General features: G+C 49.2%; 1 protein-coding gene across 1 annotated transcript in view; it reads left to right on the top strand.

The window, feature by feature from the left end:
* Positions 1-17,501, top strand: part of INPPL1 (inositol polyphosphate phosphatase like 1) — a 1,340,026-nt gene that overhangs the window by 351,709 nt on the left and 970,816 nt on the right. Inside the window, exon 3 of the mRNA XM_085623407.1 lies at positions 12,605-12,755. Coding sequence (XP_085479533.1) covers positions 12,605-12,755 — 151 coding nt within the window. The remainder of the gene's footprint in view (positions 1-12,604; positions 12,756-17,501) is intronic.

The following is a 17,501-nucleotide window of genomic DNA, read 5'->3' as shown; positions in this document are numbered from 1 at the left end:
TGCAGGGGTGCAGGGAGGGGGGAGTTTTGTTGGGACCGGGGGGTGGGGGGGGTGTGTTGTTTGTTAGCACCGCAGGGCAAACCCGCTACTATGTTGTTGTTTTTAGGATGCTCGATGGGGGACGACCGATTGTTTCGACGTATGATGGGGGGTAGGGATTTGGCTGTGTTGTCATGGAATGTTAACGGCCTGGGGGATAGGATTAAGCGTGGTGTGGTCCTGCAGTACTTAAAACGTATTTCACCAGATGTTGTCTTCCTGCAGGAGACGCACCTTATAGGTAACTCCTTTCATGCAATGAACCGGCGGGGATATCGTTTGGCGGCCCATTCTGGCTTCACCTCGGGCTCGCGGGGGGTGGGTATTATGATCAAGAACTCGCTCCCGTTGGAGATTGATGAGGTGCGCCATGATGAGAGGGGACGCTACACGGTTCTGGTGGGAAGAATGGAGGGTAGAGTGTTTATCTTTATATCAGTGTACGTCCCGCCTGGGTTACAAGCCACCACATTTGCGGACCTGGGGCGCCTCCTTCTGGACCTTCCGAGTGGCCTGCTGGTGGTTGGAGGGGATTTTAATGCGGTAGCCTCTGGGTCTATGGATCGCCATCCCCCTAGGGACCTCCCCCGGGCACAGGCGTGGCTGCCCGGCCTTCTGGATACGCTGGGCCTGGTGGATTGCTGGCGATTAAAGCATCCTGTATTGCGACAGTACACCTTCCACTCGGGTGCCCATGGTAGCCTCTCGCGGCTTGATTACATCCTTGTCCCGGCGGCCCACGCAGGGAGGGTGGGGGAGGTGCGCCATCTGGCGCGGGGTATCTCAGATCACTCCCCATTGTTGTTGCATCTCGATGTCTTCCCGAGGGGGGATGGCAGGGTGGCCCCAATCAATGCATGGTATTTGCGCGACCCCACTATTCGTGCTGATTTGATCAAATCCCTACAGCGATATTTCGATGAGAATGTGGGGTCGGTCTCTTCGGCCATCTCCCTGTGGGAGGCTTTCAAGGTAGTCCTTAGAGGGGAGGCCCTCTCCTTTATCTCCCATGCCCGGCGGCGCGAGCGGGAGGAGGTGACCCGGGTAGAGGCCGAGATTGCGGAACTGGAGGGTGACCTGGGAAGCGGGGTAACAGACGACAAGTTGCATGTTCTACACCTAAAGCAGGCGGCCTATCGGGCCCTCGTCACGGAGGCGGCCAGGGGCCTCAGTAGAGAGCAGCAGGGGCGATTGTATGATGTGGGTGATAAGGCTGGCAAATTGATTGCGTGGTTGGATAAGAGGGAGAGAGCGAGCCGTGTGGTGCCTTTGATTGAGAGTGTTGATGGTGCGTGTGTCACTGAGCCGGAAGCCATTGTCTCCTGCTTCGCGGATTATTTCCGCGAAGTCTACTCCCCGGTTTCCCCCTGCTCGGAGGCAGACTCCCATGCCCTGCTTCGGGACATCGCACTGCCCTCCCTAACGGTGGAGGACAGGGATTCGCTGGACGCCCCTCCCACCTCGGACGAAATTGCCTTGGCTATTCGCTCGGTTGCATCCGGCAAGGCCATGGGCCCCAATGGTATTCCCATCGAGCTCTACAAGCTACGCCCGGATGTGTTGGCGCCCCACCTGCGCGGGATGTTCCTGGCGGCCCACTCGCGGGGTTCCCTCCCGCCGGACCAGCGTCTAGCCACAATTGTGGTGATCCACAAGGAGGGGAGGCCCCGTGAACGGGTCACATCCTATAGGCCGATTTCGCTTTTGAACGCGGAGCCCAAAATCCTCGCCAAGGTGTTGGCCAACAGGTTGGTTGGCGTGGTGGGCGATTTGGTCCACCAAGACCAATCTGGCTTTATACCGCACCGCAACACGGCGCTCAATCTGCGGCGCTTGCACGGGGTGCTCGCGCGTGTCCCATTTGTGCGGGAGCCGGCCATCTTGGCGTCCTTGGACGCCACCATGGCGTTTGATACGCTTGAATGGCCATACATCTGGGCGATGCTGGCAAAATTCGGGTTTGGCCCGGGTTTCATTAGCTGGGTCAAATTGCTATATTCGGGCCCATTGGCGCAGGTGGTAGTGAATGGGCGAGTCTCGGCCCCATTCGCGCTGGGGAGGGGTACGCGACAGGGCTGCCCCCTGTCGCCTCTCCTGTTTGCCCTGGCCCTGGAGCCCCTGGCGGAGTGGCTGCGGTGGCACCCTTCTATCCGTGGTCTCCGCTGGACCCCCAAGCATGAGGACCGTGTGTCCCTCTATGCTGACGATATCCTTCTGTATCTCGCCTCCCCGCGTAAATCACTGATCGTCCTGGTTGATGTTTTGCGTTCATTCGGTCGCAACTCAGGCCTGGTCATCAACTGGGCGAAATCCTGTGTATATGTGCTTTCCGGGGAGGCTCCGGCCTTACCACGGGACTGTCCGATCCAGATTGCCTCCCAAGGTTTTCGGTACCTGGGTATCTATATCACTCTTGACCCGGAGGCCCGCTATGAGCGGAATTTGTTACCCCCCCTCCGGCGTTTGAGGGAGGACGTGGTGCGCTGGCGGCGTCTGCCGCTCTCGCCGCTCGGCCGAGCGGCCTTGTTTAAAATGATGTCCCTGCCACGCTTCCTCTACGCCCTCCAGAATACTATGGACTTGGTCCCGGCACGCTATTTCCGTGAGGTGGAGGGCCTCCAGCGGCGCCTGTTCTGGGACGGGAGGCCGCGCATTGCTCTGGCTAAATTGACGCTCCCGTGGTACGATGGGGGGGTCGCCCTCCCTGACATTAAACGGTATTACTGGGCCTCCCAACTAGCTGCAATTAATCATGGCCTTTACGGGCCCGCCTTGAACCCGGCATTTGAGATGGATAAGATGCTCCTGCCCGGTGGCGATTACAATCGAGCGCTCTACGCGGGCGCGCCCGACTCCCGTTTGACGGGACCGACGCGTGTCATGGTGCGTGTCTGGCACGCGGCTAATGCAGCTATGGGGTGGAAGGACCGTTTGACCCGGGCGTCACCGCTGTATGCGTCTGAGAGGTTGGGCTCCCTGTGGACGTCGAAGGGCTTCGAGAAGTGGGACACGATCGGAATCAGCACGGTGGGAGATCTCTGGACGAGGGGGGGATTCAAAACTTTTGAGACGCTGCAGGCGGAGTTCCAGCTGCAGGGCAGTGAGTACTTTCGGTACCTACAGGTCCGCCATGCGCTGGGCTCCGTCTTCCCGGATGTCGCATCCATTCCGGAGTCTTCCCCCCTGGAGGACAGAGTCCTAGATGGCCATGTCCCGGACAGCACGATCTCCCTCATATACAAAAAACTGATCAACGATAGATCGTGCCTGCTGACTAATCTCCGCGAGGCTTGGGTTGCCGACGGGCTGGAGCTGGACGATGAGGATTGGATTTCCGCGGTGGCCTCTCCGAAAGAGGTGGCCATCCCGGCTCGCCTTCGTTTCGTCCAGCTCAAGATCCTTCACCGGGTTTACGTGACGGGGCCAAGGCTTCTGCGTATGGGTTTTGCTGGTGACGGAATGTGTAAGCGTGGCTGTGGTGCGTTGGCGACTTTCATGCATATACTGTGGGAGTGCCCGAAGGTGGAGCGATTCTGGCGTGGTGTGCATGAGGTCCTGCGGGTGGTGACGCGTGTTGCGCTGCTGCCTGAAGCGAGGAGATGCTTGCTGAATGTATGGGAACCGAATGACTATTCGGTCCCGCAGACGCGGTGGGTGACTCTGGGATACATGATAGCCAAGCGCGACATTGCTCAATTGTGGGGATCCCAGAGGCCCCCTGCGGTGTCGGCCTGGAAAGAGCATATGGATTGGTGTATGTTTCGTGAAAAGGTGGTGTATGTGGCGAGAGGTAAGCCTGGGGCGTGGGTGAAACTCTGGGGCCCCTGGAACGCCTACCGCGGGGGTATTTGTGAGCCACCACTGCTACCGGCTGCCTCGCCTGCTCCGTCTCCCTAGACGGCCCCCCTCCCTCAGCCGCGGGCGCGCGGTCCCCCAGTCCCTGATCTATTCCCATTCCCCTCTCCAGAGTTCTGCTGCTGGTTTGGATCCCCCACTTATGGAGCACGTGCTGTTATTTTGGATCGCGGGTTGCCTTGCGGGTGTGGTTTTTTGGTGTTGTTTTGTTTCAAGAAAAGGGAACCGTACTGTGGGCTTGGAGCTGTGTGGCCTGCACCATTGATTACTCCTGTTTCACTGCTCTGCACTGCCTAGAGACTTTTACTGTATGTGTGCAGTATGTTTTTGTCATTCTAGCGGCCGGCCGGATGGTTGTAGGCCCCTACCTGTAACTTTTACGAACTGCAATAAACGGTTTAAAAAAAAAAAAAAAAAAAAAAAAAAAAGAATGAACAAGAGGAGGGAATGAGAGAGGGTCTATTTTTGATCATAGGGTACCCCAGGCCCGTTCTGTCCGCACCTGAGGTACGAGACCCTTGTCCTTGCCCTGCCAGCCTAATTTGTTGGCCGTGTTAAATTGACCAGAGGGTCCTGTGTTACTATATAACAAATACCCTGGTCCATCCTTGTCACTCAGCCAGCATGAACCCCTACGTAGGCCCTGCCAGCCTGATCTGTAGGCCTTTTGTTAAGTTGACCAGAGTTCTGCACCCCTTTTTACTGAACAGCAGGCCCTAGGCTTGACTGACCAATCCCTGCCAGCCTCTCAGCGAGGCCTCCTGCTCCAAACTAAAGAGCCCCCACCCTACTGTGTGCGAAGTTCACTAGCGCAGAGTTCACCGTTTCTCTATTCTGTCGACATATGGCACATCACATCCTGGGTCTGTACATGAGCAATACAGAAGTTCCCACCGCAACCGCGTCAAGCTGAGGTGATGAATAACCAAGACACATATCCATATATGTATATTTTATTCCTTTGCATTACATATTTTCTGCTTGCCCTATGCAATTTACGACACGCGCTTGGCCTGAGAAAATAACCTTTTCACCTAGTCTACGTTCCGCATTTAGTGGGATAGCGACGACACGTCTGATAAAAGTTGCAGACCAAGCTTTTAGGGTAGACTGACCCCTCCTAGGTAGAAGTGGCGTGAGATAACGTTATTGTAGGCGCTTCTCATAGCCTAAAACCATATAAAAGGGGAGATCACACAGTCCTCGGCGGACTACCCCACCCGTCTGTTAGTAGATGGCAGGCGGGTGTGGGTGCTCCCCAAGAGCTCTTGTTTTTTGTTTTTAAGATACAATTTAACTTGCCAATATATTTGCTGTTTATGCTATGTATGCTATTTTGCTATGCTATTTTGTCCCTAAATTGGTGTTTTCTAATTGAGCATTTCATACTTATATTACATTTGCAAAGTTGTTTTCTTTTAGGTTTTAGGTAGGTACGTGAGTATTCTCAGTATTTTAGATCAAGTGTGTTTTGTATTCTGGGAGCATTTTCCTTGCTGTAACTTATGTTTCTCTAAATGCATTTATAAATGTGTCTTTGAGGTTTTCTGAAGTGTCTCTCTCCAAACGAGTTCAATGCCTTCTGATTCATGCGAGGTCACTATATTTGTATTTTTATGCCTTTTTCTTGAAGTTTCTTGAAGTTGCATCTTCTTAATAAAGCTGTAAGGCTTTCAGCCTCAGTTTCCATGGCTCACATATCGGTTTCATTTTTAGAGCGAGCGTTCCCAGACACCCCGGCTCAAATTAAGGTGCCCCTTTTGTCCCTAACGCACTCCCTCGATCATACGGTGAAGGTTCCCTGAGCCCTGTGCTCACCCCCCTGCCCTCTTGACCCTTAAACAAATCTCCCTCCAACAGTAGTGGCGCTGCTGGGTTATGTGGGAGAAATCCCACCCTGAGGCGCTCCTTGGTGGCCATGATGCTGCTGCTCTCTAGGCGCAGGCTGGCCATACGCTGGGGTGCCCCTAGAGCACCCCGTGGGGCTGCGTGGGTGCGCGATATCGCTTACTGTCTAGAGCAGCTGGCGACATTTTGGGATCTAATGCCGACAGCATCTCGCCCGAAGGATATATGGGTAGCTTTCACCACCTAGCCGAGGGGACAAGGTGCAGCCCCCCCTGGATACTCCTGGTCCGATTTAGGTTACCTTCCCTTCTTAATCACTCTCATTGGGACGGCCGAACCTGAACTGTAGGCTATAGACACATAGGGCCATCCCTTCCTCCCCAATTTACTGGACCTACATTCTATATGTTTATTTAGTCCATTGCTAACTCTGCTGTGTCACAGTCCATAATCTTGTGTGAATTGTACTAATGTGTTGTATAGATGTACTGGTTTTGCTTTCAATAGGACAAGAAGAGATAGAGAAGTAAACCTGATATTGTTTAATAATGATACCTCACAGTATTGTAATAATGTTACTCAAAACTATGCTGTGTAGATCCATGCAAATCTACTGTTGTAATATATATGCCTGAACAAACCTCAATAAAAATAAAATAAAAAATGGCAATCCTTGACACAGTCCAAGGAGGGAACCTGCTTCCAACTGAAGATGTGTGAAAGCACCGCTGCCTGCTTCACTGAACGAATTCCTGCCGGCCTGAGTATTGGAGAGTGTTGTTCTCAGCACTGTCTTTCGCTTCTTTTTATTTATTAGCGTCACCATTGGCGGCACTTGTCTTCTGGTGACCCGCTAGACTAAAGGTGGGATGGAAAGGACCTGCCAGTGAAACCTGCTACAGCTGTGGAAGTCTGCTTGTAGCTGGACAGTGAAGATGGCCCTATGATAAAGTATGCTGTTGCCTACCTGGAAGAATTCCAGTGCATCAGTTGTAACTGGACATTTTCTGAAAGCAGAGTTATGAGGACGTGCTGAAACAGGGATATATTTACTGGAGTTCAGAGCCAGGAACTTTCTCAGCGTATTTTCTTCAAGGTAGTAGTGCTACCGGAAATTGTCCAAAACGTTTGAATGCAGAAAGAATGTAATTCACGGAGGATCGGGACAACCTACAGTGGGGCCTTTTCTTTGGGTCCTAGGGAAGTCAGATGTTACTGGGCCTTAACTGTGACAATTAATGTTGTTTACCACTGGCTGTCCTGTGGCCACAATGCTATTGCACTCCAACTGGATGACCATGTACTCCATTTTACCACTTGACGCTCTCAGAGTAGCATGATCGAGCTGTGAAGCCTGATTTAAGTAGTGGTGTAGAACTAGACACTGGCACACTTGGTACAAAGTCGGGCACATGAATTGTTCGGGCAGTTCCCAACTTTAGAAAAGTAAAGGACATTAATATAGGTATCTAAAAGATTATCTGCAGTAAATATGCAAGACAGACACACAACACAGAAGTGCCTAGCATCTTTAAGACGGGAGAATGGACTCAAACAGGGTTGCACTTCCTTAGTTCTCGATGCAAGATTTTAGACTAACACTGAGCCTTATGGCTTAGGTTGTTTTGTGGGTAAAGGTTCACCTGCAGTCTAAGGTCTGTTCTGAAGTATTTCGCTTCAGACTGCTTGCGTCGTTTTCAGGATTCATTTCAAGCCAGAACTAAGGGTCATATTCTTTTCAGTTCCAGAGACTGAACTGTGCACAAGAATGCACTTGACGCGCGCATTACAATGAGACAAAAATGCTCAGTGATGCCCAAAAGACTGTCACCCTTTATATTAAATAAAAAGTTTTTTTCTGGTGTCTCTGAAGTGCTTCTCAAGGAGAAACGACCCAGTAGGCAGTGTCACTGGTGTTCAGTCTTAGCAGCCACTAGAGTACTGTTGTGGGGCGGTGGACAGGAAGGGGACAGTAGGGCCTTTGCAGGTCTCACCCATCTTTGAGCCCCCCCACACCTTAGGTTCAGAATTCAAGGTAAGGTCTATAGGTGCAGATTGTGCATAGCTGCCAAGTTTGCAGTTTGCTTATGTGTGACATTTCCATAGTTTCAGTGTACTTATGAGTGACGTTCTAGTGCCTAATGTATGGCGCAATGAGTGACACTTTCTTACCAGTAAAAATAGGCAATTAATTTCATATTGAGAGATACATTTCACAAAAGACCACCTTTTGAGCAATGAAAAGCACTAGCCTGACTATTTTGTCAATTTGAACACCATTAACACCCATCCGAAGTAGCGTGACCCACCCACTGCATCCTAACTCCATTAACAGCATCAAACAGCCAGCACCATCCAGTGTGTTGGAACCCTAGACACTTCCCGCACATCGACACGTGCTCAATGCACTGAACCCCTGTTGACATCCTCCAGAGCTAGCCCAGCCAGCTGAAAGTCTTTCTAGCCACATTTGCATAAATCAGAACCAGTTTTGCCCCACACAGTCCATTCTAGCCCCATTAATCCCCATCCAGTAACCTGTTCCCAGTCTGATCCAATCAGCCCGGCACAGTGTGTTCAAACACCATAAATATCCCCCCAACCCAGTCAGGTGAAGCCCCAGGTACATCAAGAAAAATAAGGCAATTCTTTTTTTCAACACATTTTATTTATGTGTTTGTAAGGATTCCAATGCGGTCCATAGTTTGAATAAACAAGTTCAACAAATATATCTTAAAAATAAGATACAACTCTCCTGCAACCCCCCTCCCCCCCACAACATAAAGCAATTCTAATGCTAGAGTGTGGTATATTTTATAAATTAGCCTTTTCATAAAAGTTAAAGCCGCAGCCGTCCTGCAGTGCTTGTGGAAGGTTATAACCCACACACGCCCCTATGTAGGAACAAAGCCGAGAGCGAGATATGGAAAAAATATGGTTAACATTACTCTCCCTGTTAACAAGGGGGTGGTGGGAATTTTAAGAGTTCAAAGCTAAAATGAAGCCTATTTCTGGCTAGAAATAATAAGAGTCTACTGTTTGAAATGCGAATGGGGGCAAGCATAATTTTTTCCTCTTTTCTAAAAGAGCCAGCCTGGAACCATTAACCAATACTATTTTTTTATACAGCTGCAACTGAATTCTGGGATTGTAGTTTCGTTCTTATATACTGCAAGAATGGGCCTTTGGCTAAAAAGGCAGAACCAAGTGAAGGGGGACACACATCACCTGCGTGGTTTATAATATTTCCTTAACTTAAATGCCAAGCAGAATTGGGAAGCGAGGACTTCAGGAAAATGCAGCTGTAAAGAAATTCAAAAGCTGGGAATTTGTGAGGGTTCAATTTTTTTCAATCTAAACTTTGTTAGTGTGGTAATATAAAATAAGTCCAGTGAAAGCCGAGGTGTAGATGAAGAAGATAATATTTATTGAAGATGGATTATAGATGGAAATAATCAAGTAATCAAGAGTCCTGTAGATTATGGTGTGAGCCCCACCAGGAGCAGCTCCATTGCTGCTCAGCCCATACTCTCAACTGACACTCCCCAGGCATCCCAACACTCTGTGACCTCACACTCATACCAACATTCTACAACATCCACACTGGCTGAGCAGCAAGGACCATGAACTAGGAAAATGCATTGTATATAAGATACAACAGTTAGATTTGCTGTCAAGGCACTCGTTGCTCTATTGATTCTTATCGGTTTTTCATTTACTCCTTTGGTTCGCTGCCTGGTCTCTCATCTGCCCCTCCGGGTCCCTGACAGGCTTCTCATCTGCCCCTACCATCTCCTGACAGGCCTCTCATCTGCCCCTCCCATCACCTGACAGGCGTCTCATCTGTCCCTCCGGGTCCCTGATAGGCCTCTCACCTGTCCCTCCCAGCCCTTGACAGGCCTCATCTGTTCCTCCCAGTCCCTAACAGGCCTCATCTGTTCCTCCCAGTCCCTAACAGGCCTCATCTGTCCCTCCCAGCCCCTGACAGGCCTCTCATCTGTCCCTCCCAGCCCCTGACAGGCCTTATCTGTTCCTCCCAGTCCCTGACAGGCCTCATCTGTTCCTCCCAGTCCCTAACAGGCCGCATCTGTTCCTCCCAGTCCCTAACAGGCCGCATCTGTTCCTCCCAGCCCCTGACAGGCCTCTCATCTGTCCCTCCCAGCCCCTGACAGGCCTCTCATCTGTCCCTCCCAGCCCCTGACAGGCCTCTCATCTGTCCCTCCCAGCTCCTGACAGGCCTCATCTGTTCCTCCCAGTCCCTAACAGGCCTCATCTGTTCCTCCCAGTCCCTAACAGGCGGCATCTGTTCCTCCCCGTCCCTAACAGGCCGCATCTGTTCCTCCCAGCCCCTGACAGGCCTCTCATCTGTCCCTCCCAACCCCTGACAGGCCTCTCAGGCTTCTCATCTGTCCCTCCCAGCCCCTGACAGGACTCTCATCTGTCCCTCCCAGCCCCTGACAGGCCTCTCACCTGTCCCTCCCAGCCCCTGACAAGCCTCATCTGTTCCTCCCAGTCCCTAACAGGCCTCATCTGTTCCTCCCAGTCCCTAACAGGCCTCTCATTTGTCTTGCTGGCTGCCTGTAGACCCCTCACCTCTGCCACCGGATCTCTACGTCCTTTCAGCTCCCTGCATGGCCACTCAAGATGTCAATCAAACGCTATTGTTTTAAGTTTATAAAAACCATCGCAATGTTACCATATACACAGAACTACACAATCTCGGCGAAGAGTGGTACATAATTACTACTTGTTTAGTGTCCACTAACCTGAACCCCCCTTTGCTCTCCTTAGCCCCTCACCTGCCCCCACCGCTCTCTACACGGTTTTTCAGTTGATCCAGAGTCCTTGTAGTTGGATTCTTCTGGACAGGGCCACTGTTCTCAGGAGATCTGGTCTTTATTGAAGAGTGGGCTGTCCATTTCGGGTTCTGGAAGTAGTTGGCCACAAGACAGGTGCCGTCTTCTAAGCAGGGTCTTTGAGAAGGAGACAGGCAGGCAGGGCTGGGGCCAAATCAGTAGTCCTCTTCAGACTCCGCTGCACTGCGTCTTCTAAATACTTTTCTTCTGAAGTCGCAGGAATCTGAGGATCAAGTGTCAGGGGTGTCCCTAAACACCCTTTGTATGTCCTCTGCCTTAGGGGAGGGGGCAACCCCTAACCTGATTAGCTAAAATCCTTCCACTCAAGATGGAGGATTTTCTAAATGGGGGGTGGGGAGGCACCTCGGTCCAGGGCACCTTAGGGGTGGTCCTGGCAGTGTGGGGACACACCCCTCCTTACCAATTTTCCCGCCGACCCTGCCATCAAAAGTGGGACTTGGTCAGGGGGGGCGGGATTCTCTGCTAGCTGGAGAGGCCCTGGTCAGCATAACAAAGGACAAGCCTTTGCTTCTCACCGCTGTGAATGCTATTCCTGCTTGGGGGTTGGTGAGAAGCACCTCCACCTCAAGTAGGCTTTGGTCCTGACCCACGAGAGCACAAGGACTCCCACCTCAAGAGGTCAGAAACATGTCTGAATGTGGCAGGCTGGTGTAGACCAGTCAGCTGAACACGAGGGAGTTGGTAGTTTTTCAGGGGGCATCTCTAAGATGCACTCGGAGTGCATTTTACAATACATCCAACACTGGCATCAGTATGGGTTTATTATGCTGAGACATTTGATACCAAACTTATTAGCATTCAGTAAAGCCATCATAGAGCTGTGGAGTTCGTAATGACAAACTCTCAGCCCATGTGCTCAGTATGACTTTACTGCACGTACAATGTCTGAGAATGGACTTAGGCACTGTAGGGGTATTTTGCTCATGCAGTTATGCCCTCACCTGTGGTATAGTGCACCCTGCCTTATGGCTGTGAGGCCTGTTAAAGGGATGGCTTACCTATGCCACAGGCAGTGTTGGTGGGCATGACACACAGGGATGTGTGCCATGTCGACTCTTAGGTTTTGTCTGCACCAAAACACACAGTCTGCAATGGCAGTGTGTATGTGTTTGGTGGTGGGTCTCTGAGGGTGGCACAATACATGCCGCAGCCCTTGCAGACCCTCTCTGGTCACAAGGCCCTTGGTACCAGTGGTACCCTTGACAGGGGACTTATAGGTGACCCAGAGGTGTGCCAATTGTGGAAACAACGGTACAGTTTTGGGAAAGAGCACAGGCACTGGGAACATGATTAGCAGGGACCCAGTGCACCTTTAGTCAAATGCTATGCTTCCTTAATCTCCTGGCTCTTTAAACCTTCCCGCCTTCCCCTGACCCTAATAGTGTGTTTCACAGAAACACTGTGATTATTTCCACTTGTTTTGTAGCGTCCTTTATGGTTAAGGTTCACCGTAAACATTCATTTTCGTGTTTTTTGAGGGGGTCCAATTAAAGCCTCTTTAAAAGCTCATTCATTAAATTAATATCCACAATATCCCATTTCAACAGTCACCAAATGAAGGGGACCTTCTTTCCCGACTGTGGTATGCAGCTCAATAGCTGAGGGCAACAAACCATCATCTTTCACAGCGAGTCAGCATCTCTAGAGTCCTCGACTTTATCATGGCATTTTATATTGTTAACACGTATGTAATCTGTGCTGTATGAATTTGGGCCATGTATGTTGCAGGTACGTAGATCTCTCATGTTTACTGCACCTTTAACTCTAACATGTCATCAAACAGGACCGAAGTGTCACTCGTAAAGTATGAGCGAACAACTTGTTTTTCATCACTTTTTGCATCTGTAGGGTTTCTATAGCATGTTAGTGTTTTGCAGTAAAACCATGAAGACTATTGCTTTAGTTACTTTGATATTAAGTCTAAAATGTTGCCTGTTTGGCCCATCGGCATCTTCTCTTGATTCCTTCCATTTTGTCTCTTCCAGACGTCACAAGGAGTCCAGGTGAGGCGCTTCAAGTCGTTGGCTGATCTAATCACCCAGTACCTGCAGCCAGGCCAGGGCCTGGTCTGCACACTACTCTACCCTGTCGACAGAGAGAAGGAGAAAGAGAACTTTGAGGACCGAGACTATTCAGGTACAGCCTTGTGCAGGGCTCTGTAATGTTGGTAGCGGTATTATGAGTAATTTCATGTTTGCCAACATGAAAAGATAAACCATTCTTAGTGTATTTACAATCCAAAAGACAAAATTCCAAGGCCAAGTTTTTTTTTCTTCAAACATATGTTTATTGGCATTTTGTTGAGTACAAATACACAGTATTCAAGACCATACCTCTGCAAGGCCTCCTAAACAACATGTAATATGCATGTGTAACAAAAACGTGTTATGATAGGCAAATTATCTCATAAGCATCCCCAGGAAGTTACAAAGGCACAAAACCTAAATTTGAAATACTAATGTACTGCTCCGGACCCTCCTTATAACGTGTTTGCCAAACCAGCCTATGCATTTGCATCAAAAATCTACTTCCCATGTGGCCCATAAGACCGTGGGCCAGGGAGGAGGGAAGGGGGAAACATGGGAAGTAACTTAGGTAAAAAGAAAACCTAACAATGTCTCAGGGTGCGTTTTGGCTACAGGTTATGAATAATTTCAGAGGAGGCGTGGCTAAGAGGGTATCAGTGGGCCAAAAGCTCCAGAATATGTAAGGGCAATCTCGCCACATCCAAGGGAAGGGGCGGGTGGGGGGGGGTTGGGGGGGGGGGGTTTGGGGGCGCATGGGCAGACAGACCATAGCAGGTGGGAGGTGCTGTACCCTAAAGAAGAAGGGACCAACTCTGCTCAGAGAGCACTCGCTTATACACCATCTCCCAGGTCTCTGCCCCGATCTCCACAGACAGACCCATTCCGCTCCTCGGGTTCTGACCCCACATCACCTTCCGGTTGTTCCCAGCTCTCCAACACCTCCGTCAACAGACCAGCTATTGGGCGTCGTATCACCCCTCGTGCGTCTTCCATAACCAACGGCATCTCCTCTGGCCTAACCCACATGGTGATATCTCTCTCCCAGGTCTCCAGAAAGGGCCCCACTACAGACTTCCACACCATCGCAATTAGTCTGTTTGCCAATATACTTAGTGCCCTCCATCTGAGGTTTAGGTCTGCCTCAGTTGTACATGGAAGAGTCCGACCCAGTGTAGTGTGGAGTCTGAGGATGACCGCATTCCAGAACAGCTGTAGATGGGGCAGCCGCAAGTCATATGGCAAAAGTCTGCATCTGACTGTCTACACCTGGGACATTCATGTGGCTCCCCCCCATAAATGACCATAAGTCTGTAAGGCGTTGGGTAAGTCATGAGAGTGTAATTAATTTGGATGTAATTCAGTCTCGGTTTTCTGGAGACTTTCTTCGGATATGCCAGTATTCTGCGTCATTCCAGGCCCATGATATCGCGACCCAACACTACCCACACCTAGTCGTAAGCGCCGTCTATGCTCTTTGCACCATCTCATTCAGGGCACTGTTGAACTACATCACCAGGTTCCATGCCCACAACATAGACGTCTAGAACTAAGGCACTGCATGTGTCACCGGTTCCTCTCATCCCAGAGATTGTCAAAAGTCTGCACCAGGGGTTCCTAGGTTCGGAATTGTCCCAGGGGCGAAGCATGCTAGGCCATCAGTTCTTCCAAGGATATGAGGGTGCCCAGGTGGTAACAGTCACTGACCACCAAAAGCCCGGCCTCCGTCCAGCCTGATAGTTGCAGAGCCGCGAAGAAGGAATTCCTAGGTCAAGCTAATGTAGCAATACTATGACTCTAATGCAAGAGACATCAAACAACAATTAGAATGGTGTCCGAATCCTCTGTGAATACAGTACTGCCATTTTGCGTCCTGCAGGTGTTTAAAACAGTCCCAATTCTTGTCTTGGTGTATCAACGACACATTTCTGTAGATCTCAGATGGCTCTTTTACCTGGCTTCTTTTCAGTGACTCATTCAGCTTCAAGAACAGTGAGATTAGATGAGTCAATTTGGTTTCTTGTTCCTTGGTGTTAGAACATATGCAAGTAAAGAAAAGCACAGACAAGGTCAATGACTTGTAATGTATATCTTCCTTCCAACCACCCTTCAAGTAAAACCAAAGACAAAGAAAAACCAGGATGAGATCAGCTACACAGGTGTGCACACCAGCTTCCAACTAGAAACCTGCACACAACCCAACAACATTTCCTGAAACAGTTTAAGGTGACAACTCTAGTGCTGTGCAAATTACAGCAACCCCTAGGACATGAGATACTCGCCAACAACGTGCAGAAAAGTAAGTGCCACCAGAGAGGGTAATGAAAATACAAAAAAGTGGTGGATGGAATGTTTGAATTAATATCAGACTATAATTACTTGAGCCACATCCCAATCCATTGTTTTTTCCCACCATGCCACCTCAGATTAGACCCAGCCAGATGCAAATCAGTCTTGACCCTACTCCAGTTGGAACAGTCTAGCCCGAACTGCCGTCAGGGCCTCTCAGAACCATAACACAAGCAACCCAAGACTGGTTTCGTCCTCGGTGGACCTCTTCAATTGGGTGAAGCTTGGTTCCAATATCTGGGCATACCCGTCAAATTAAGGGCGTCACATTGAAAAATACAAAAAGAAATTGGATGGAATGCGTAAATTAATCTCAGCCACTGATAAGTGCTTGGGGCCATTCTGTCGTTGTTTGCCCCTCCATGCTGACTTAGATTAGGTAATGTCAGATGCATATGGCCATCCAGAGGAAATGTAGGCCATTGTGCTTTCCAATTGTGAACCTCTGTGTAAACATTTGAACAGACCAGATAAGCCAAGGTTCAGCCAAGCATTCATAGAACATTCTATGAGATGTTGAGGTTGGGTCTAGAGGTCAGGCAAGGCATCTCATCTGAGAGACATATGATGCCATTCACTAAGACAAGTTGAGACCTCATTAGATACTAGGCCCGAAAGAGTTATTACCATAGAGTTGAATAGGTGGAAATACCATTCAAACACAGGAGTGTAGGTAGAGAGAGGAGAGTGCATTCAGGGGCTATCACTCTAGCCATTTACTTCATTTATGTAGTCCTTGTTAGGTTCTTATTTCCTTGGACTCCATCTGGCAGCAAAGAGTGCTGATAGAGAAGCCCCCCCCCCCTCCCCTCAGGTGCTTTATTTGATCTAATCCCACATGGTGCTGGAGCCTCGTTTTCAATTTTCATTGTACATCTATTGGGATCACTGTCTGGCAGTGAAGAGACTAGGAAGACTAGCCATGTTGATGCTTCCGAGGTAATCTAAGTCAGTCGCTTGAGCCAGCTCATATGGGAAAATATTATCTATGTCAGTCACTTGTGTCAAAGTTTCCTAATGTGGTGATGCAGTTTACTATAAATGGCTTTTTGAATGTGGGCATCCATGTGCATTGATTGTGGATAGCCTTTAATCCACAACACAACACTCATCCAGATTTTACAGGTCTTGTATTTGTTCTTTGCTAATAGAGTGGACATGGTAAATGTAATGTAATTGTATAATTCAAAATGTAAAAATTCCCGCTTAATGTACACAAACCTGTATAGTCTCCCAACCCCTTTCTCCAGCTAAGCTTGTTGTATATAAACACAAGCCCATACATAGGTACAGACCGGGCCCAGGCGGAGTAGGCTAAAGTGTTGTGGGATGGAAAAATAGGAGACTTTTAGAAGTTGTTAGCTTTTATAGGTCATTAGCAACACTCATAGTTTTTGGACCTACAGTAATTTTAAAAACAAGTTTGGCAAAGCCAGTAGGTCTCAGCTTTGAAACCTATTGTCTTTGCCAACGCTTGTTGCTATCCTAGCTAACTGCGGGAATTGCGCAGACATCCGCAGGGGCCTTCTTAAAAGGCATTTTGTTTTATTTAACAAAATGCCATTTCTAAATGGTCGCTGTGAATAAGTGCGCATCCACAGCCATCTTTGAACAGCATTTTTACTTATTGCAAAATACATGCAAAGATAGCTGCTTTGGATGTGCATATATCCATGATGGCCATCTTCGAATGCATTTTGTTTTATTTATCAAATCCTGTTCAAGGATGGCTACTTGGGGATGCGTGTGCATCCGTGGCAGTCATATTTGAATGGGATTTGTTAAAATAAAATCAAACACACTTAATGATGCCAGCCACGCACAAGTGTACAGGCACACAAATGAGGCGCCATATTAGAAGGATCACAAATCCATTTTCACACTGGATGATACCACTGCGTGCATTTAGAACCCATAGGAGGCTAGACTGCGAAAGCAATCGAACCCTGGATGCAACGAGAGGGAGAGGAAAGAAAGAAAGTCACTGAAAAGAGCTCCTCCAGTGCACTGACTAGTAAGGTGTGACATCAGGAGTGGAAGGATACCTCATCTAGCCAAAACACTGACAAGATTTGTCTTGGGCAGGACTAGTCAAGTATAGTGAAAACAACCATTGAATCAGGAGCAGGGAAGTGAGATAGACAAGAAAGCCGTCCAGTCATGAAGAAGGGGCTGGCTGAAAGCTCACACTAAGTATATGTAATGTATTGGAGACAATATGTCTTGGTAATAGATACAAGAGCTGTTTGTAGCCAAGGCCAAATGAATGTTGGTCCATACTTGATTCTTCTGCCTTAGCCCTGGGGGCTCTGATATTCCTTTCCCATCTGCCGGCCTCATATGCCGCCCCACCTTGTGGGCATGAAATGCTGTTGACTCTGTTACTTCCCAACTCTTTTCCTTACTGGTTGTATATTACTGAGGCACCTACCAGGGATTGGGTGTTTATTCTTTTCAGTAACATAGTTTCTGTAGTGTAGGATCTTCATTGATACTCCTAAATGCTGAA

The sequence above is a fragment of the Triturus cristatus genome, chromosome 8, assembly GCF_964204655.1.
Source record: "Triturus cristatus chromosome 8, aTriCri1.1, whole genome shotgun sequence".
In the NCBI taxonomy this organism is placed as follows: domain Eukaryota; kingdom Metazoa; phylum Chordata; class Amphibia; order Caudata; family Salamandridae; genus Triturus; species Triturus cristatus.
The sequence above is the reverse complement of the archived record's forward strand: the minus strand, read 5'-3'. Positions and strand labels throughout refer to the sequence as shown.